Here is a 23,159-nt window from a genome sequence, read left to right on the forward strand (position 1 = left end):
TGTGGGTTCAGTGTGTAAGTAAGCTATACAGCCAACTACTCCAGAAACGAGCTCCAGTGTTTATGTGCACATTTAGACTGCTTTAACTGTAATGGGCACTTCTAATTTTGTTTTCTTTCTCTGTTTGCAAAAGTTGAAAGTTTGGTAAATATATTTCTTTTGTAGTTTTATGCTGATGTACAATCTGTTAATCTTCAGGTTAATGATAACTTTGCATGTAGCAGTATTTACACAGCATTCACTACAATTCATGTTCCTCCCTGGAACATCCCACCTTTCCTGTTTGCTTGACCCCAAGTCATACCGATCCGAGACATACATTGCTGATGAAAGGTGGCCTTCTCACTGCTGAGCCGCATGGCTTTTAGCAGAGATAGCTAACGAGCCATGTTTGTATATGTGCCCAGTGAGAGGGATGCATTTACTTTTAGCAAGGTGCACAAGTATGAAGTTGTGGTGTAATGACATATACTATTCACGTAATTTTTCATACAACCTGTAATGAATTATTTAAACAAACAAGAATGCTTCAAACAATAAATTTACAATATTACTCAAATATTACTGAAATAATAAATACACAACAATCAAGTACTGAGGTCAACACAAAATAATCTGCAGATGCTGGGGTCAAAGCAATACTCACAACACGCTGGAGGAGCTCAGCAGCTCGGGCAGCATCCGTGGAAAAGATCTGTCGACGTTTTGGGCCGGAACCCTTCGTCAGGACCCTTCGTCCCTTCGAAGGGTTCCGGCCTGAAACGTTGACAGATCTTATCCACGATGCTGCCCAACCTGCTGAGCTCCTCCAGCGTGTTCTAAGTACTGAGGTCAAAAGTCAGATGGTTCATCAAGGTGACCACATCCCAATTTTGAATATAACTTAAAGACCTTTAGTAATATGACTCCTCAAGCATTGTTACAAGGAGTAACAATTTAAGCTGTTGTAAAGGTGGAAATTCCTGTCTCAAAACATCTTGACTCTGGAATTTTCTACTCCAGAGTGCTGCAGATATAGAATCATTAAATTTATTCAAAGTGGAGATTGATAGATATTTGACACAGAATCACCCGATTCTTCCTGCTGGAAAGACACCACTAAGTCACAAAAATGGAACAAGTAAACATGGCAAAGGTCTGCCTGAATCAAAGCCATTGATCAAAAAGCACCAGTATGGTATATCATTTGACACAAAGCTGTAAAAATTGTTCCCACATGCAAGATGAGATCACCTCTTCTGAATACTTTTTTCTAAGAGGAAAATGAATGTTTGTACTCAAATCTATGAAGAGAGAAATGCAAGACCTGCATATGCACATCACATATAGAAGGTAAAATCGATGTATGAAAAAGATTGTGAATCATTCTAGTAGTAAGAAAGAAAAGCAGAAAGATGACAAACAACTTGTGATGTGTGCAGATTCATGGGAGCAACAGAGGAATTTATTGTTGACGAGATTGTGCTTGGACAAAGGTCCGATGTATTCTCTTCACGGTTGATGCTTTAATTATATTTGCTCAATCTGACAAATTGATAAATTAGCATAGCGTATGACTGCATGGAATCCACTCTCATAACATTAGCACTATCCACCTTTTTATGGAACAACAGAAAATGCTTGAAAAACTTAAGTGGCTTCTGGGTAAAGCAAAAGCAGCCCACACCAATGCAAACTGCGGTCTCTGGTATTTGCTTCTACTCCAGAACAGCGACTGATAAACCACTAAATAGGAACAGTACTGCCAATAGCTGGAATCTGAAACTTCAATAAGATAAGGATATAGGGAAAAAAAGTAGTAATAACCTTCCTTTTACATCAAGACAGTTCAGGAAATGCCATCTTTGACACCAACATGAAAGATAGAAGGCTATAGTCGTCAAACAATTGTCATGAGTTACATCGAATGAGGTGAAAGCATTAGATACCACAAAAATGAGCATCATCTGGGGTAGGTTGCAAACTATGAAACTGGCAGTGCACAGTCCTGGCGATGTTATCAATTTGATATTTGTGCACAAACACAAAATGCTGGAGGATATCAGCAGGCTAGGCAGAATCTATGGAAAAGAGTATAGTCAACAAATTGGGCCAAAACCCTCCATCACATCTGAAACATCAACTATACTCTTTTCCATAGATGCTGCCTGGCCTGCTGAGTTTCTCCAGCATTTTGTGTGTGCTGCTAGGATTTCCAGTGTCTGCAGATTTTTTTCCTGTGTGTAATTTGATATTTGTGGTACTGTACTTTTGTTAACTTCAGAACACAGGCAGCACCTACCTTTGTGTGGAGTTTGGCCAATTGCTTTTCTTCTATATGACTCTGGTTGTACACTCGTTTCTTATATCGGAACTGTAAAGAGAAGAGTAGAGAAAGTCACATGATTAAGGGAAGCTAAAGGTATAATGAATCAAATATTTTTCAACCCAGAGAACCAGATGTAAAACTGAAAGCTGTGCAGTGCACTTCGTGAAATGCTAGGCTTTCATTCATGGGATGGAAACTGAAATTCAGCCCAAGAAAAATTTGCTCATGTACACTCTGATGAGATCATGGTTAATTACATTTAGCATGTAATGTAGTGTATATGGATTTCAGCAAGGCATTTGATAAGGCACCCCTTGCAAGGCTTATTGAGAAAGTAAGGAGGCATAGGATCCAAGAAAACATTGCTTTGTGGATCCAGAACTGGCTTGCCCACAGAAGGCAAAGAGTGATTGTAGACGGGTCATATTCTGCATGGAGGTCGTGACCAGTGGTGTGCCTCAGGGATCTGTTCTGGACCCCTTCTCTTTGTGATTTTTATAAATGACCTGGATAAAGAAGTGGAGGGATGGATTAGCAAGTTTGCTGATGACACAAAGGTTGGGGGTGTTGTGGATAGTGTGGAGGGCTGTCAGAGGTTGCAGCAGGACATTGATAGGATGCAAAACTAGGCTGAGAAGTGGCAGATGGAGTTCAACCCAGATAAGTGTGAAGTGGTTCATTTTGGCAGGTCAAATATGATGGTAGAATATAGTATTAATGGTAAGACTCTTGGCAGTGTGGAGGATCAGAGAGATCTTGGGATCCATAGGACGCTCAAAGCTGCTGTGCAGGTTGACTCTGTGGTTCAGAAGGCATACGGTGTATTGGCCTTCATCAATCATGGGATTGAATTTAGGAGCCAAGAGGTAATGTTGCAGCTATATAGGACTCTGGTCAGACCCCACTTGAAATACTGTGCTCGGTTCTGGTCACTTCACTATAGGAAGGATGTGAAGAGGAGATTTACAAGAATGTTGCCTGAATTGGGGAGCATGCCTTATGAAAAAAGGTTGAGTGAACTTGGCCTTTTCACCTTGCAGCGACAGAGGATGAGAGGTGACCTGATAGAGGTGTACAAGATGATGAGAGGCATTGATCGTGTGGAGAGTGAGAGGCTTTTTCCCAGGGCTGAAATGGTTGCCACAAGATGGCACAGGTTTAAGATGCTTAGGAGTAGGTACAAAGGAGATGTCAGGGGTAAGTTTCTTTCGCAGAGAGTGGTGAGTGTGTGGAATGGGCTGCCGGCAACGGTGGTGGAGGCGGATACGATAGGGTCTTTTAAGAGACTTTTGGATAGATACATGGAGCTTAGAAAAAGAGAAGATTATGGGTAACTCTAGTAATTTCTAACATAGGGACATGTTTGGCACAGCTTTCTGGACCAAAGTGCCTGTATTGTGCTGTAGGTTTTCTATGTTTCTATGAATCCTTGAAAAAACACAAAATAAAAAAAATCAAAGGATGAATACTAGCATTTATGTCTAGAGAGAGAAGTCATTTAAAACACATAAAGATTGAGTACAATAGAATCAGCAATCCCCCAAAAAGTACTTGCATAGATACCAACTGCACCTGCCTTTTCATTGGCTATGTGGAACGATGTATATTCAAAGTCGACACCAGTGCTCTCTAACAATTTCTCTGCCACATTGATGACTGCATTGGTGCAGCTCATATCCTCATGCTCAGCTCACCAATCTCATCATCTTTGCCTCCATCTTCAATATTTTCCTCAGATTTACTTGGTCCATCTCTGACACCTCTCTCACCTATGTTGACTATACCTCTACCCACCCTGTCACTTTGTAAAAACGTTCTCAATTTTCTCCGCCTCTGCCACATCTGTCCTCAAGATGAGGTTCAAGTCCAGGACAACCGAGATGCCTTCTCTTTTTCAGAAATGGAGTTTCCCTTCCATCCCTATTAATGCTGCCCTCACTCGTATTTCTTTCATCTCCCACACATCTGACCTCATTTCATCTCCACCTGCAGCTGAGAATCTCCTTCAAAGCCATTAGCTCCTATTTTTAACAGACAAAGATAACCTTTATTTATCATCACATAACAACTACTATCCATTCTGTTTCAGAACATAAAACATAGAACATTACAACACAGTACAGGCCCTTCAGCCCATAATGTTGTGCCGACCCTGTAGCAGACTCTAAGATCAATCAAAACCCTCCCCCTCACATACCCTCCATTTATCTTTCATTCACCTACCTATCTAAGGGTCTCTTAAATACCCCTGTGGCGCCACTCCTGGCAGTGTGTTCAAACATACCTTCCAGTCTCTATATAAAAACCTGTCCCTGACATCTACCTATATTTTCCTCCAAACACCTTAAAGTTATGCTCCCTTTTATTAGCCATTTCTATCCTGGGAAAGTCTCTGTCTGTCCATTCTATTTATCCCTCTTATTATTTTGTATACCTCTATCAAGTCACCCCTCATCCCCCTTCTCTCTAAAGAGAAAAGTCATGGCTTGCTTAACCTATCCTCAAAAGTCATGCTCTCTAATCTAGGCAGCAACCTGTTGGATCTCCTCGGCACTCTCTCTAAAACTTCCACAACTTTCTTACAATGAAGTGATCTGAACTGAACACAATACTCTAAATGCGGTCTAACCAGGGCTTTATGGAGCTGGAACACAACCTTGTAGCTCTTGAACTCTGTTCCCCAACTAACATACACCAACACAATATGCCTTCTTAAGGCAAGTTGCTTGTCTTGTAACTTTGAGGGAGCTATGGATGTGAACCAGATGAACTCTTTGTTCCTCCACACTACAAAGGATCTTGCCATTAACCCTGCATTCTGTCTTCAAGTTCAACCCTCCAAAGTGAATCACTTCACACATTGATGGATTGAATTCCATGTGTCACTTCTCACCCTAGCTCTTCATCCTATCAATGTCAAGTTGTAATCTATGACAACATTTTACACTGTCCACAACACCACCAATCTTCATGTTATCTTTCAAACTTCCATTTCCTCATCCAAGTTATAATAAAAATCCTAAAGAGCAGGGTTCCCAGAACAGGTCCCTGTGGTTACCGACATCCAGGAAGAACACCCTGCAACTACTATCATCCTCTGTCTTTGGTGGGCAAGCCAATTCTGAATCCATTGCTTTGAACTCTTCACTATATTTTGCTTCCTCAAAGAATTCAATTAGGCTCACGAGCCCTTCACAAAGCCATGTTGACTATCCCCAATCAGACTATGCTTCCCACATGCTTGCAAGCTTGTAAGTCCTGTCTCTAAGAATCCTCTCCATAGTTTGCCCACGACTGAAGTAAGACTCTCTGGTCTGTAATTCTAAGGGTTATCCCTATAACTATTCTTGAATAAAGGAATAACTTTTGTCATCTTCCGGTTCACTGGCATGACTCCTGTGGCCAGTTAGGACACAGGGATCTCTCTCTTTGCTTCCCATAGTAACTTGGGGTATATCTTGTCTAGCCTCAGGGACTTATCCATCCTAATAGTTTTCAAATTTCAAATACATCCTCTTTCTTAATGTTGACATGTTCTAGCATATCAACCTGTTCTATGCTGATGTCACATTCATCAAGGCCTCTCACTGATGCATACTGAAGCAAAGTATTCATTAAGGACCTCCCATACTTCCTCCAACTCCAGGCACATGCTTCCTCTTCTATCCCTCATCAAACCTACACTGATTCTAGTCATGCTCTTCATCTTCACATATGTGTAGAATGCCTGAGGGGTTTTCTTCATCTGACTCATCAAGATCTTCTCATGACTCCTAGCTCTCCTAAATCCATTCTTAACCTCTTGCCTGGCTACCCTGTAACTTTGAAGAGCACTGTCTAATCTTTGGTTTCTAAACCTTAAATATGCTTTTTTCTTTCTCTTGACTAGATGTTCCACCTTTCACAGTTCCTCACACTGACACCCTTTCCCTGCCTCAGTGGACCTCTTGAGAACCCCATGCAAGTGTTCCCAAAGCTACCTGCACATTTCCTTTGTGCATTTCCCTGAGTAGATCCTTTCTCAATTTATGCTTCAAATTCCTGCCTAACAGCATCATAATTACCTCTCACTCATTTAAGTACATTCCAATACCATCTGCTCCTATCCTGTCCAAGGCTATGCTGAAGGTCAGGCAGGGAGTTTTGGTCACTGTCTGCGAAATGCTCACTCAGCAAGAGATCTGATTTGTCACCTAACGCGACTCATTGCCTTGTACCCAGTTTTCCCAGAAGTTCAATTAGTTCTAAAAATGTTACAATAGAAAGAGTAGAAGGGAATAACAGTTGAAATGACAACATCCAGTTGGTATTTTTCTGGAATGCATTATCTAAGAAGAACACAGGACAACAGAAGATCATTGCTTTTTTTCCCCACTAGCATTGAACTATTTGGGTATAAAAACAGAAAATGCTGTAACCATTCTGCAAGTCAAGTAGCATCTGTGGAAAGAGAAACTGAGTTAACATTTCAGGTCAAAGATCCATCATCAGAACTGAGCAAGAGAAAAAATGGTCATTCTAATTTGCAGAGAAAGAGATAATAAGTTTGGAGAAAACAAAGAGAGCATCTTTGATAAAGTAAGCTCAAAAGTATCGTGGGGGTAATTATCTGGACAAATGGATTAAAGAGTGATTATAGTTTTTTTGTCTTTATCATGCGTTGCCAATAGTAGAGATATGGGACATGCCCTGCAGGCAAGACTAAACTAATAGAGTTAAACTGAGCCAAAAGCCCAAATGGATGATTTACAGAAGAAATGCCAGTTTTGATATAGATGAAATGAGCAAGTTATCTAAAGCCGAAGAATTTAGTATTGAGTTTGGAAGGTTGCAAAGTGACCAAATGGAAAATGAGGTACTTTTCCCTATGCTTGGGTTGGAGCTCATTGTAACACTGCAAGAGCCCACAAATGGGTCACAGTGACAGTGGGTAGAGTATTCAAGTGGCAAGAAACAGGAAGCTCAAGGTCACACATGTGTGGAATGAACACAGGTGCTCCATAAAACAATCACCCAATCTGTCGCTGGTTTCTCCAATGTAATGGAGACCGCCTGGTGAAGAGCGAACGTTGTATACTGAGAATGCCAGTGTTTTCTTGCTTCACTTGTGAAGAAGTTTGGATCCCAGGATGGTGGAAGGTAAGAAGGCTCCTTCTCTTCATCCATGGACTCAGTCTTTGGAGTTGTCTGATCTGCTGAGTATTTCCAGTAGCTTCTGTTTTTGTTTGAAATTTCATAGAAATTTTTGGTATATTTTACAGAGGCAAACTCTCACACTCAGGAAGTATGAGGTCTATTTTCTCACATGCTTATTTCACCGAGAAAAATGTAAACCATTCTTCACTCTACATCAGAGATTCATCCTCTCATTCTGTGAACTTTAGGACATAATCTACAGTGGCAGTCTAAGCAAGGTGCCAAAAGATGATGTTCTGAACCCAAGACTTAAAATCACAAATTTTTGTCTAAACTTGCTATGCCATGCTAACATTATGAGAAAAGGTAGTGGTGTTCTGGCTGGTTTTAACCTATAGCCGCCAAAACAAAAAATCAAATTGTATGGTTGTAGTTCAAAGAAAGCATTGTAAATATGGAATTGTCCTCTGCCAACAGTGATTACACTAGGAAAGTATTTAGTGGAGAGATCGTGAAATCATAAGTTGTGTTATTTATGTGTCTTAACTGAGATATATTAAATTTCAGGACAAAAATATGTAATTCAGAGTTGTGAAAGTGAGAGAACTGAGGCAACTATTCATCTTGGGCCCTTAGCTCCCAGTGAGATATGCTACTTAAGTGTACAGTACCTAGGCCTGGAGCGCATCCCCAGCATTGGGGCTGGGTCCTAGTGCGAGGTTTGGGCAATTTAAATGCCAGCCCAGATAGTCCAGGGCTTCTCTCTCTGCGACACTAAGGCTGTGAGGCTGTCCCTGGCTGCTGTACCTTGTGCCTGCAAACTCTGTAACAATACACCCCGCTAATATGACGGAGTGAATACTGTGGTTTTGGGCTGACTCCGGGCTGCTCCTGGGACTTGGATCTACAGACTCAGTTTGGTTCGGAATGCCCTCGTTGTTTGGTTCTATTGTTTACTGTATAGGATTTGTTTCGTCTGTGTTTTTTTGCGCTTTCTCTGTGGGCACCAGGGGCTTGGTCTATATTTTAATTGTGTTCTTTCAGGTTCCTTGCTTTGTGAATGCTTGTGCAAACAAATATCAAGATTGAATAATTTATACATTCTTCGATAATAAATGCACTTTGAAACTTTGAGGTATGTAAGTATTACATAGTGATAAAATATTACCCTCCTCTGAAAATAAGTAAAAAATAATAAGTAAAGACACAAAATTAACCAAACATATTGTCAGAAAATAGGTGAGCACAAAGCTATAAATTACAGGGAATTTGACCATACATATATACCTTACTAAACAATAGTGAAACCTAATAACTATTTCTGCAAAAGTCCCTTCTAATGTTGAGCAAAATTCAAAATTCAAAATTCAAAAAGAGTAAATTCTCTTAATTTGCGAGTATCAACAGTAAATAAGTTGGGTGGTAGGTCAACCATGGTCTTTATTCTGAGCCATTGAAGATAAAATGTCAAATTCAACCAGGTAAGATTTGTGAGAATCAAAATGACTTTTCCTGCATTTGCCATTTCATTTCATATTTTCAGCATCTGCAGTTTCTTTTGCACTTCTCAACAATTCCACTACCTGACCATACCAGTGAGGATACCAGACAGAGCAGCAGATCAGACATTATAACATCTTCTTGATAGTCTTATAGTCTTACAAAACTAGACAGCCCACATGAGCTGCAATGACAACCATTCTTCCCCATAAAAGAGAAGAGCTGAATATTAAATGGACTGCCTGTTATTATGACCTAAAGGAGTATGTCTCATTGGTATTTATCACAGAGAAGACGTAAGACATATGAACAGAATTAGGCCATTCGCCTATTGAGTCTGCTCCGCCATTCCATCATGGATGAATCATTATCCCTCTCAATCACGTTCCCCATAACCTTTGACACCCTGACTAATCATGAACCTATCAACCTCTGCTTTGAATATATCCAATGAGTTCACCTCCATAGCTGTCTGTGGCAATGAATTCTACAGATTCACCATCCTCTGGCTAAAGAAATTCCTTCTCACCTCTGTTCTAAATGGATGTCTCTCTATTCTGAGGCTGTGCCCTCTGGTCCTAGACTCCCCCATTATAGGAAATGTCCTCTCCGTATCCAGTCTACCTCGGCCTTTCAATATTCGATAGATTTCAATAAAATTCTCCCTCATTCTTCTAAACTCTAGTGAGTACAGGACCAGAGACATCAAACACTTGTCGTACGTGAACCCTTTTATTCCTGGAATCATTCTCATGAACCTCCTCTGGATCCTCTCCAATGTCAGAACATCCTTTCTCAGACAAGGGGCCCAGAACTACTCACACTACTCCAAGTGTGGTCTGACCAAGTTCTTATCAAGCCTCAGAATTATATTCTTGCTTTTATATTGTAGTCCCCTCAAAATAGATGCTAACATGGCACTTGCCTTCCTTACCACCAAATCAACCTGTAAGTTAACCTTTAGGGATTCCTGCACAAGGGCTCCCAAGTTTCTTTGCACCTCTGATTTTTGAATTTTTTTCCCTGATTAGAAAATAGTATACATCTTTATTCCTTCTACCAAGATGCACTTTGCAACATCATAATCCATCTGCCCCTTCCTTGCTCATTTTCTTAATCTACCTAAATTCTTCTGCGGGATCCCTACTTTCTCAACACCACCTACCCCTCCATCTATCTTTATATTGTTTGCAAACTTGGTCACAGAGATATCAATCCCTTCATCTAAATCATTAACATACAAAGTCAAAAGAAGTGGTCCCAAAATCAGCAAGCCCCTGCGAAACACCACTAGTCACCAACAGCCAACCAGAAAAGGCTCCCTTTATTCCCACACTTTGCCTCTTGCCAGTCAGCAATTTTCTCTCCATGCTAGTACCTTTCCTGTAATTTCATAGACTTTTATAAGAGCATAAGACAATAGATACAGGAGCAGAATTAGGCCAGTTGACCCATTGAGTCTGCTCTTCCATTTCATCAACACTCACAACACACTGGAGGAACTCAGCAGGTTGGGCAGCATCCGTGGAAACGATGAGTTGACGTTTTGGGCTGGAACCCTTCATCAGGACTGTAGAGGGAAGGGGCAGAGGCCCTATAAAGAAGGTGGGGGAGGGTGGGAAGGAGAAGGCTGGTAGGTTCCAGGTGAAAAACCAGTAAGGGGAAAGATAAAGGAAAGGTGAAGAAGGAATAGGGGAAAACACAATGGGTAGTAAAAGGAGGCGGAACCATGAGGTTCCTCCAGTGTGTTGTGAGTATTGCTTTGATCCCAGCATCTGCAGATCTTTTTGTGCTTATGCTCTGCCATTTCATCATGGCTGATCCAATTTTCCTCTCAGACTCAATCTCCTATGTTCTCCCCATATCCTTTCAAGGCCTGACCAATCAAGATTCTTTCAACTTCTGCCTTAAATATACATAAAAACTCAGCGTCCAGAGCTGCCCGTGAGAAAGAATTCCACAGATTTGCCACTCTCTGATGAAAGAAATTCCTCCTCATTACTGTTCTGAAAGGACACCCCTCTACTCTGATACTGTGAAATCTGGTCTTAGACTCTACCACAAAGCAAGCATCCTCTCCATCTTTCACCGTTCGATAGGTTTCAATGAGGTCACCCCTCATTCTACTGAATTCCAGTAAATACTGGCCCAGAGCCATCAAACACTATTCATATGATAGGCCATTCAATCTTGGAATCATTTTCGTGAACCTCCTGTGTACACTCTCCACTTTCAGCACATGCTTTCTACAATAAGGGGTCCAAAACTGCTCACAATACCCCAAGTGAGGCCTCACCAGTGCTTTATAAATTTTTAACATTACATCCTTGCTTTTATATTTTAGTCCTCTTAAAATGAATGCTAACATTGCATTTGCCTTCCACACCACAGACTCAAACTGCAAACTAACTTTTAGGGATTCCTGCACAAGGACTCCTAAGTCCCTTTGAATCTCAGTTTTTTGTATCTTCTCTCCACTTAGAAAATAGTCAACCATAATTCTCGACACTGTATTCCATCTATCACTTCTTTACCCATTCTTCTAATCTATCTAAGTCCTATAGCGTCTCTACTTCCTCAAAACTACCTGTCCCTCACCTATCTTCATATTGTTCGCAAACTTTGCAACAAAGCCATCAATTCCATCATACAAATCATTGACATATAACATAAAAATAACTGGTCCCAACACAGACCTCTGTGAACACCACTAGTCACCAGCAACCAGTCAGAAAAGGCTCCCTTTATTCCCACTCTTTGCCTCTGCCAACCAGCCACTGCTTTATCCATACTAGAATCTTTCCTGTAATACCATGGGTTCATAGCTTGTAGAGAGCCTCATGTGTGTCACCTTGTCAAAATCCTTCTGAAAGTCCAAGTACAACATCAACTGATTCTTCTTTGGCTATCCTGTTTGTTACTTCTTCTAAGAATTCCAACAGATTTGTCAGGCAAGGTTTTCCCTTGAAGAAACCATGCTGACTACAGCCTATTTTATCAAGTGCCTCCAAGTACCCTGAGACCTCATCCTTAATAATCAACTCCAACATCTTCCCAACCACTAAGGTCAGATTAACTGGCCTATAGTTTCCTTTCTTCTGCCTCTCTCTGTTCTTGAAGAGTGGAGTGACATTTGCAATTTTCCAGTCTTCCAGAACCACTCCAGAATCTAGTGATTCTTGAAAGATGCCTCCACGATCTCTTCAGCCACCTCCTTCAGAACTCTGGGGTGTACACCATCTGTCCAGGTGACTTATCTACCTTCATACCTTTCAGTTTCCTAAGAACCTTCTCTCTAGTTATGGTAAATTCACACACTTTATGACCCTTGACACCTGGAACTTCCACCATACTGCTCATGCCTTCCACAGTGAAGACTGATGCAAAATACTTATTCAGTTCATAGAAACATAGAAACATAGAAAATAGGTGCAGGAGTAGGCCATTTGGCCCTTCGAGCCTGCACCGCCATTTATTATGATCATGGCTGATCATCCAACTCAGAACCCTGCACCAGCCTTCCCTCCATACTCACTGATCCCCGTAGCCACAAGGGCCATATCTAACTCCCTCTTAAATATAGCCAATGAACAACTGTTTCCTGTGGCAGAGAATTCCACAGATTTACCACTCTCTGTGTGAAGAAGTTTTTCCTAATCTCGGTCCTAAAAGGCTTCCCCTTTATCCTCAAACTGTGACCCCTCGTTCTGGACTTCCCCAACATCGGGAACAATCTTCCTGCATCTAGCCTGTCCAATCCCTTTAGGATTTTATACGTTTCAATCAGATCCCCCTCAATCTTCTAAATTCCAACGAGTTTAGTTCATCCGCTATTTGGTCGACCCTCCCCCCATTACTACCTTTCCAGTATCATTTTCCAGTGGTCTGTTATCCATTCTCACCTCTCTTTTACACTTTATGTATCTGAAGAAACTTTTGGTATCCTCATTACTTGCTTACTAGCTTACTTTTATATTCCACCTTTACCTTCTCTGTGACTTCTTTAGTTTTCTTCTGTAGTTTTTTTTTAAAGCTTCCCAATCCTCTAACTTCCCATTAATTTTTGTTCTTTTATACAGTATGCCCTCTCTTTGGCTTTTATGTTGGCTTTGACTTCTCTTTTTAGTCATGGTTGTGTCAACTTTCCTTTAGAATGGGCTGCTGGCGGCAGTGGTGGAGGCGGAAAAGTTAGGGTCTTTTAAGAGACTCCTGGATGGCTACATGAAGCTTAGAAAAATAGAGGGCTATGGGTAAAGCCTAGGTAGTTCTAAGGTAGGGACATGATCAGCACAGCTTTGTGGGCTGAAGGGCCTGTATTGTACTGTCGGTTTTCTATGTTTCTTACTTCTTCCTCTTTGAGATGTTTATATCCTGTGCCTTCCAAATTGCTTCCAGAAATTCCAGCCATTGTTGCTTTGCTGACATCCCTGCCAGTGTCCTTTTCCAATCAATTCTGGCCAACTCCTCTCTCATGCCTCTGTAATTCTCTTTACTCCACTGTAATACCGGTACATCTAACTTCAGCTTCTCCTTCTCAAATTTCAGGGTGAATTCAATCACATTATGATCAGTTTCCCCTAAGGATTCTTTTACCTTAAGCTCTCTAATCTATTCTGGTTCATTGCACAACACCCAATCCAGAATAAATCACCCTCTGCTGGGCTCAACCACAAGCTGCTCTGAAAGACCGTCTTGTTGGCACTCTAGAAAATTTGCCCTCCTGGAATCCAGCACCAACCTTTTTTTTTAACCCAGTCTACCTGCACATTGAGGTCCTCCATGACGACTGTAACATTGCTCTTTTGGCATGCAGTTTCTATCTCTCACTGTAATTTATAGGCCACATCCTTACTGCTGTTTGGGGGTTTGTATACAAGTCCCATCAGGGTTTTTTTAACCCTTGCAGTTCCTTAGCTCTATCCTTCCAACCTATGCCACCTCTTTCTAATGATTTGATTTCATTTTTTACCAACAGAGCAATGCCACCCCCTCTGATTTCCTGCCTATCCTCTCAATACAATGTGTAACCTTGGACATAAAGCTCCCAGCTATGATCTTTCAGCCATGACTCAGTGGTGTCTACAGCATCATACCCTCAAATCAGCAACTGTGCTGCAAGTTCATGTGCCTTATTTGGTATACTATGCGCATTCAGATACAACACCTTCAGTCCTGTATTCACCCTTTTTGATTTTGTCCACTTTTATATTGCAGCTCATCCTGTTGACTGCAAATTTACCTGATCAATAGCCTCTCGTCACTACACATTGCCTCTGTTTCTAAATCAGTTACCTCATCTTCAGCACTATTATCCGCTTTTCCTATGATACTTCTTATATTTAAGTATAGGCAGCTCAGCACACTAATCGCACAATGCTTAATCTTTTGCTTCCTAATTTTAATTGAAGTCTTACCAACATCTGCCTCCACAACCTCTCCATGAACTTTTCTGGCACTCTGGTTCCCATCCCCCTAGAACTCTGTGTAGCATTAACAACCTTCTACGATATTAGTAACCTTGCAGTTCAGGTACAAATCGTCCCTTCTGTACTGGTCCCACCTTCCCTGGAAAAGTGTCCAATGATCCAAAAATCTTATGCCCTCCCTCCTACACCAACTCCTTAGCCACATGTTAAACTGCATAATCTTCCGAGTTCTGGCCTCGCTAGTACATGCATTGGGTAATAACCCTGGAGGTCCTGCCCTTTAACGTACCACCTAACTCCCTGAACACCTTATGCAGAACCTCGCCACTCATCCTAACGATGTTGTTGTACCTACATGGACCACGACTTCTGGCTGTTCACCCTCCCACTTAAGAATGCTGAGAACTCAAACTGAGATATCCCAGGCCCTGACATCTGGGAGGTAACATACCACCCAGGAATCTTGTTCTCACCCACAGAACCATCTGTACATTCCCCTAACTAATGGATCCCCTGTGAGCCTCTTCTCCCCCACCCCCACCTTTCTCTTCTGAGTCACAGAGGCAGAATCAGTGAAAGAGAACCGACCACTCTGACTTCCCTCTGAAAGTACACCCTGACAGTATCCAAAGTGATACACCTGTTGTTGAGAGGAATGGCCACAGGGGTACTTTGCACTGGCCTCTTTTCCCCTTTCTGGCTGTCACTCCGTTTCCTGTGTCCTGTACCTTAGGCACAACTACCTCTCTATATATCCTATCTATCATCCTTTCTGCCTCCCAAATAATCCAGTGTTCATCCAGTTCCAACACCAGCTCTTTAATGGGATTTGTAAAAAGCTGCAGTTGGATACACTCCTTGCAGTGGTAGTCGTCAGGGACATGGCAGGTCTCCCTGCCTTCCCTCAATCCACAAAGAAGCATTTTACTATCCTGTCTGTCATCCCTACTGTCCTAGCTGAGCAGATATAAAGAAGAGAAGAAAAGAACCTGAGCTTTTCTTTCCTTTGCTTTCTCAGAGTGAAGCCTCGAAGAGCTAAAGCCTTAAGATCACCAAATTGAGTCTGTCCACACAGATGACGGCCGCTGCAACGATGGCTGTTGCCCCTTGCCCCTGCCTTCCTTTAATTTGCTCTTACTAGTCAATCCCAATCACCTATTTGTCATGGTCAAATTTCTATTGGCTGCTGCAACCCACTCGTGCCTTTTATCTTGGGACAGTGGACCTGATTGAAGTTCCCTCCTCTCCAACCCTCCAATGTCCAGATTGGCCACTAGTCAAAGCTCTATTACGCTGTACCAACCCTCCTAACTTTTATCCTCAGATAGTGGACCTGATTGAAGTCCCCTCCTCTCCAAACTTCCAATGTCCAGACTGGCCGCTGGTCAAAGCTCTTGTTAAGCAGCATCATGTGCAGCACCTTGTCTGAAAATCTAAGTAAAAAACATCCATTGACTCTCCTTTATCTATCTTTTCTGTTATTTCCTCAAAAAGAATTCCAACAGATTTACCTGGCAAGATTTCCCCTTAAGGAAACCATGTTGACTTTGTGCCTCCAAGTACCCTGACTCCAACATCTTCCCAACCACTGAATTCGAACTAACTGGCCTATCATTTCCTTTATTCTGCCTTCCTCTCTTCTGAAAGAGTGGAGTGACATTTGCAACTTTCCAGTCATCTGGAACCATTCCAGGATCTAGTAGTTCTTGAAAGATCACTACTACTGCCTCCAGAATCTCTTCAGCCGCCTCTTTCTGAACTCTGGGGTGTAGTACACCTGGTGTAGGTGACTAACGTACCTTCAGACCGTACAGCTTCCCAAGCACCTTCTTTGTAACAGCAACAACACTCACTTCTGCTCCAAACTCTCACATTTCTGGCATAGTGCCAGTGCCATCCAGTGAAGACTGATGCAACATCAATCTTCACTGAAGGGTGTGAGGGAAGACAGGTGAGCGCAGCTACGATTACAAGGGGGAAGGTGCTGAAAAAAGCTGAAAGACCTAAGGGTACATAAGTCACCTGGGCCAGATGAACTGCACCTTAGGTTTTTGAAAGAGGTAGTGGTGGAGATTGTGGTGGCATTAGTAATGATCTTTCAAAAATCATTGGACTCTGGCAAGGACTGAAAAATTGAAAATGTCACTCCACTCTTTAAGAAAGAAGGAGGAGGGCAGCAGAGAGAAAATGATAGACCAGTTAGCCTGACCTCAGTGGTTGGTGAAGGGGCAGGTAGTGTTGAGGAAGCAGGAGGGGTGCAGAAGGACTTAAACAGATTAAGAGAATGGGCAGCAGAGTGGCAAATGAAATACAATGTTGGAAGATGCACGGTCATGCACTTTGGTGGTAGAAATAAATGTGCAGACTATTTTCTAAATAGACAGAAAGTGCAAAAATCTGAGATGGAAAGGGACTTGGGAGTTCTTGTGCAGAACACCCTAAAGATTACCTGCAGGTTGAGCTGGTGGTGAGGAAGGCAAATGCAATGTTAGCATTCATTTCAAGAGGTCCAGAATACAAGAGCAGGGATATGATGTTGAGGCTTAATGAGGCACTGGTGAGGCCTCATCTTGAATATTGTGAACAGTTCTGGGCTCTTCATCTAAGAAAAGATGTGTTGGCTTTGGAGAGGGTTCAGAGGAGGTTCACAAGGATGATTCCAGGAGTGAAAGTGTTATCATACGAGGAATGTTTGATGGTTCTGGGTCTGTACTCACTGGAATTTAGAAGGATGAGGGGGATTTCATTGAAACCTTTCACATGTTGAAAGACGTAAACAGAGTAGATGTGGAAAGGATGTTTCCCATGGAGGGGGAGTCCAGGATAAGAGGGAACAGCCCCAGGATAGAGGGGTGTCCATTTGAAACAGAGAAGCTGAGAAATTTCTTTGGCCGGAGGGTGGTGAATTTGTGGAATTTATGAACACAGGCAGCTGTGGAGGCCGGGTTGGGTGGACTTAAGACAGAGCCTGATAGGTTCTTGATTGGACCGGCATCAAAGGTTATGGGGAGAAGGCCAGGGAGTGGGGTTGAGAAGGGCAAAAGTGGATCAGCCATGATTGAATGGCAGAGCAGATTCGATGGGCCAAATGGCCTAATTTTGCTCCTATGCCTTATGGTCTTAAAATACTTATTGTAACATTGCTGTTTTTGCATGCCTTTTCTACCTCCCGTAGTAATTTATACTCCACATCCTGGCTACTGTTCAGAGACCTGTATATATCATTCCAATCAGAGGCTTTTTACTCTTGCAGTTTTTTTTAACTCTACACACAATGATTCTACTTTTTACAACCCTATGTCACTTCTCTCTAAGGATTTGATATAATTTTTTATGAGCAGAGCCACCCCACTCCCTCTGCCTACCTGTCTGTGCTTTTGGTGCAATGTGTATCCTTGGATGTTTTGCTCCCAACTATGATTTTCTTTCAGTCACAACTCAGTGACGCTAACAACATCATACTTGCCAATCTCTAACTGTGCTACACCTCACCTAACTTATTCTGTACACTGCTGTATTCAAATATAGCACCTTCGCTGCAGATCTCATCATAGAACATAGAACATAGAATAGTACAGCACATCAAAGGCCCTTCGGCCCACAATGTTGTGCCGACCCTCAAACCCTGCCTCCCATATAACCCCTCCAGCTTAAATTCCTCCATATACCTGTCTAGTAGTCTCTTAAACTTCACTAGTGTATCTGCCTCCACCACTGACTCAGGCAGTGCATTCCACGCACCAACCACTCTCTGAGTAAAAAACCTTCCTCTAATACCCCCCTTGAACTTCCCACCCCTTACCTTAAAGCCATGTCCTCTTGTATTGAGCAGTGGCGCCCTGGGGAAGAGGCACTGGCTATCCACTCTATCTATTCCTCTTATTATCTTGTACACCTCTATCATGTCTCCTGTCATTCTTCTTCTCTCCAAAGAGTAAAGCCCTAGCTCCCTTAATCTCTGATCATAACGCATACTCTTTAAATCGCATCCTGGTAAATCTCCTCTGTACCCTTTCCAATGCTTCCACATCCTTCCTATAGTGAGGTGACCAGAACTGGAAATAGTACTCCAATTGTGGCCTAACCAGAGTTTTATAGAGCTGCATCTTTTGTGATTTTGCCTCCATGTTACACTTCAATACTCACTGCATCTACTTGTATATCAACTGCCCTATCTTCAGTCCTATCACTCTGGTTCCCATCTCCTTTGCCAAATTAGTTTACACCTTCCCCAACAGCTCTAGCAAACCTACCCACAAGGATATTAGTCCCCCTTGGGTTCAAAACCTGTTTCACAGTTCATACCTTCTCCAGAAGAGATCCCAATGATCCAGAAATCAGAAATCCTGCCCCCTTCTTCAATTCCTCAGCCACATATTCATCAGCCTAATCATCCTATTTCTTCTCCTCAAGGAGAAGGACATGGAAGATGATGAAATCAAGGGTATGTTGGTATTCTAGGACATATTGAGAAGGTGGTGTTGGGTATCTTGAACAACATTAAAGTGGTTAAGTCACCAGGGTCCGATGGAATCTGTTGCAGGATAATGAAGGAAGCAAAGGAGGAGAATGCTGGAGTACTGATTGAAATATTTGTGTCCTCCTTAGCCACGGGTGAAGTCCCAGAAGACTGGAGAATAACCAGTGCTGCTCCTTTCTTTGTTATTAGAGGGGCATTATCAGGAAATTATCAGCCAGTGAGCCTTACATAAATAATAGAGAAATTATTGGAGAAGATTCAGAAGGACAGAATTTACTTGCTTTTGGAAAAGTATTGACTTAATTGGGCAAACACAAGGAAATCTGCAGATGCTGGAAATTCAAGCAACACACATCAAGGTTGCTGGTGAACGCAGCAGGCCAGGCAGCATCTCTAGTAACAGGTACAGTCGACATTTTGGGAATGTTGGTATAGCTTTTTGCAGAGGAAATCCTTTCTCAAAAACTGAGTGAGTTTTTTGAAGAAGTAACAAAGTGATTCACAAGGGTTAGGGTAGCAGATGCTTTCTACGTGGATTTTAATACAGCATTCAAAAAACTGTCATTGTCTCCATATTGAGTTTGATCAGATGGCATAAAAATGACGGTCATAAACAACAGAGGGTAGAGGTGAAGGGGTGCTTCTCTCCCTCTTTAACCTCTCTGCCCTTCTCCCCTTAAGCCCATCTCTTCCTTCTCCTTTGTACACACCTCTCTCATGCTCTCTCTCCTCTCTCTGCTAGTTGAAGGACAAGAACTTGTCAACTGGTAACCTGCTTAATGTGGTTTCTGCTCCTCCCTCCATTCGTCATCTCATCCAAAATTAACCTTGCATTAACTTGCTATAAATATATCTAAGCTGCATGATATTGGGCCAAACATTCATCAATGATGGCACAAAGAAGTTCAGCGAAAGAAACAGCTGCAGGAATAAAGAGAGCTGGGCATAGTAGTGCTGGGTGAAGTTACAGAGTTAGGGACATATCTGTTTTCCTTGATGAAATAGAACACAAAGCATATAGATCCAATAATGATCAGATGAGAAGTACATGTGGTGGACTTCAAACACGGGTTCTACTTAACACACAGCATAGAAAAATTTCCCTTATCTGGACGGATTCATCATAAGCCTCTGTATCCTCAGTACCCTCATTTCTTAGTTAGAAGTTCTACATGTTCAAATCTCATTTAACAGACAATTGCATGATCTAGGCTGCCAAATTGAGGGACCTCTACGATGTTGTCGGTGTCATCTATTATAAGGAATGTCTGACACGAACCCAATCTTTTTCTCTCAGGTGTATGTAAAAGATCCGAATGAGTAGAAAACAGCAGGAGTGCTCATCATAATGCCTTGAGCAATATTTATCACTTAATCAACTTAAACAGATTATTTTCATATGTATCTCATTGGTATGTCTGAGATATCTTGTAAATTTCAAACATTACCAGGGTGATCACTCTTCAAAATTATTTCATTGGTTCTGAATCACTTTGGAACATCCCAACTTATAAAAAATGATAAATAAATGCCACAATTTAAAAAAAATGTATTATCTTAAAAACAAATAAAAAAGTTCTATAAATACAGAGAAACAGAATAAACCAAATACCTCCAGGTATGGTATAGGGGTGTCAGGGGGCGCTGGGTATTCTCGGAGCAGACGTTCCTCATCCAGAAACTTCCCCACCCTCCCATTGTGCGCAGGTTGAAATAGCCCATAGTTTAGTACATCCTTTAGAGTCTGGTTGAGAGTGCACAGAATCCGTTGCTTAGACACCCACACAGGGGCATCAAGATTGAACCGCATACATTTCTGTAAAACAGAATTTGCAAAGAATTAATGAAGTCGCTTACTTCTTAATGCGTTTCTCTACCAAACTTTATCCTGACAGTTCTGTCCTCATTCTTTCCCCACTTCAGAAGCAGTAACGCTGCCCCATGCAATTAAACCACTTAATTACATGACTTGAAAGCTATCAGTCCTCCAGCAGTACACTACTCCTCACAAGTACTGAAATTGATCATGGCCTGACTAGTCCACAATTGGGTAGGATAATTGAACTCATTATACAAAAAAACACTTGTGCAAAAATGCATGTACATCTAAATAGGCATACACTGACATAAACATAACGATGCACATGTCCTTTTCTCAGTCTTATAGAGACCATTTGTAAGATTCTTACGTTATTAACCCAACTATTTTGGGTTCCTTATTTCAGAAAGGATATACTGACATTGGAGAGGGTTCAGAGAAGGTTCACGAGAATGATTCCAGGATTAAAAGTGTTACCATATGAGGGACGTCTGGCAGCTCTTGGGCTGTATTCTCTGGAGTTCAGGAGAATGAGGGGGGGATCTCATAGAGAGATTCCAAATATTAAAAGGCCTGAACAGGTTAGATATGGCAAAGTTATTTCCCATGGTAGGGGAGTCTAGGACAAGAGGGCACAACTTCAGGATTGAAGGACGTCCATTTAGAACAGAGATGTGGAGAAATTCTGTGAAATTTGTTGCCACGAGTGGCTGTGGAGGCCAAGTCATTGGGTGTATTTAAAGCAGAGATAGATAGGTTCTTGACTAGCCAGGGCATCAAAGGGTATGGAGAAAAGGCAGGGGAGTGGGGATGACTGGAAGAATTGGATCAGCCCATGATTGAATGACTTAGCAGACACAAAGGGCCGAATGGCCGACTTCTGCTCCAATATCTTATGGTCTTATGGTATTTAAATATTAGTCTAATTAGCTTGGCACAACATTGTGAGCCATTCCTATGCTAAAATATATGCTCCATCAACATCCAGCTGCTCCTTATTGAACAGGAACTCAACTGAATCTACCTCCTAAAAACTATAGATAAGAGCAAGTGAGAGCTGTGTTTCCTGCGCATCTACCGGGATGTGCATGTAATGGATGGATGTAGACATTGTGTAGGTAGAAGTTTTTAGGTTATTTAAGTGTTTATTTACTAGCTAGTTTGGCATAACATTGTGTGCTGAAGAGCCTGTTCCTGCACTGGTAAGTTCTATGTCCTGTGTCCTACGTGATTCATCTTTTGACACCTCAAGTCTTTTCCCAACATCTTCAAGGCAGAATCCAGGAGCACAACGGATATTCTCCACTTTCAAGGATGAATGTAGTTCCAGGACAAATCAGCTCCCTCATCGATCACCTTAAACAATAATTTTCTCTGCACTACCCACAGTGGCTGCAGTGTGTACCATCTACAAAATGCATTGCAGTTATTCACTCCCACCAGCAGTACCATCCAACTGCACAACTTCTCTTCTAAGGTGACAGGGCAATAGATATATCCATACACCGCCAAGCTGTGCATCATCCTGATTTAGAGAAATACCGCCAGTCCTTCACCATTGCTGAACCGTGAAACTCCATGCTGAACAACACTGTGGGAACACTCTCATCAGATGTTCTCAAGAAGCTCAAGGCTGCAGCTTGACAAGAGCTATTAGGACTGATCAATAAGTGATGGTTTTTCCAGCTATGCATAAATCTAGAAAATGAATTTAAAAAATAACTCAGGGCAGAAATAGCATGAGTGAAGTTAACAGTAGTAATATCCATCTACATTGTCATGATCTCCGAAACTTCCCATATCAGTACACTACCCATTCCCATTGAATGAAATTTTCAAATTGAGTACAATTTCCAGGCTGTTGCCCTCCTATCAATAGAATGAGGTGAGTTACTTAACAGGCATGTATTTAAATCATAATAATAACATGACAAGCACAAAGTAAAATATGGTCAATGGTATAGCAGTATATCAAATCTATTTCATGGTTAAGAAAACCTCATTAACTTTTCAGAAACAGCCTTTGAAACGCTTGATAAAAGGGTTATCAGAACATGAAAGAAACCTGGGAATTTCCAGCCAACGCCATGTACTTTATCTCAGGGAGTTTGCAACACATATAGAGTACCTCATTCTCGAGGATCTCCCCAGTGTGCTAATGAATATCGCAAATCCGGGAATGAATCGAGAAGCCTCGTATTTATTCCAAAGGTGCTGATGCCTCACCAGAAAGGGCCTCATACATCACGGAGAAGGGCCCGAAGATGTAAAATCAATATGCCTTTGTGCAAATTGTCAATTACAGAGTATTTTTCACATAGTATAAGACTATCGAAGTTGCAGTAGCAAATTCTTTGAGTTTAGCCTTTTAGTCTTTGAGTTTTCCTTTTCATCGTAGCTCATCTTACAGAAACAGGGAAAATTATGACAAGAAATAAATCTATTCAGTCCATCATATTTAGGAGCATTTGAAATACTCAGCCCAGCTTT

General features: G+C 41.7%; 1 protein-coding gene across 15 annotated transcripts in view; it reads right to left on the bottom strand.

The window, feature by feature from the left end:
- The window catches only part of shank3a (SH3 and multiple ankyrin repeat domains 3a), a 1,072,328-nt gene that overhangs the window by 634,985 nt on the left and 414,184 nt on the right, over positions 1–23,159 (bottom strand). For all 15 annotated transcript variants that reach the window (XM_072241114.1, XM_072241121.1, XM_072241124.1 and 12 more), the window contains 2 exons: positions 20,463–20,666; positions 2,282–2,353 (listed from right to left, as the gene is read on the bottom strand). In XM_072241114.1, the coding sequence (XP_072097215.1) occupies positions 2,282–2,353; positions 20,463–20,666 (276 nt within the window). The remainder of the gene's footprint in view (positions 1–2,281; positions 2,354–20,462; positions 20,667–23,159) is intronic.

This window comes from Mobula birostris, chromosome 23, assembly GCF_030028105.1.
Source record: "Mobula birostris isolate sMobBir1 chromosome 23, sMobBir1.hap1, whole genome shotgun sequence".
NCBI classification, from domain to species: domain Eukaryota; kingdom Metazoa; phylum Chordata; class Chondrichthyes; order Myliobatiformes; family Myliobatidae; genus Mobula; species Mobula birostris.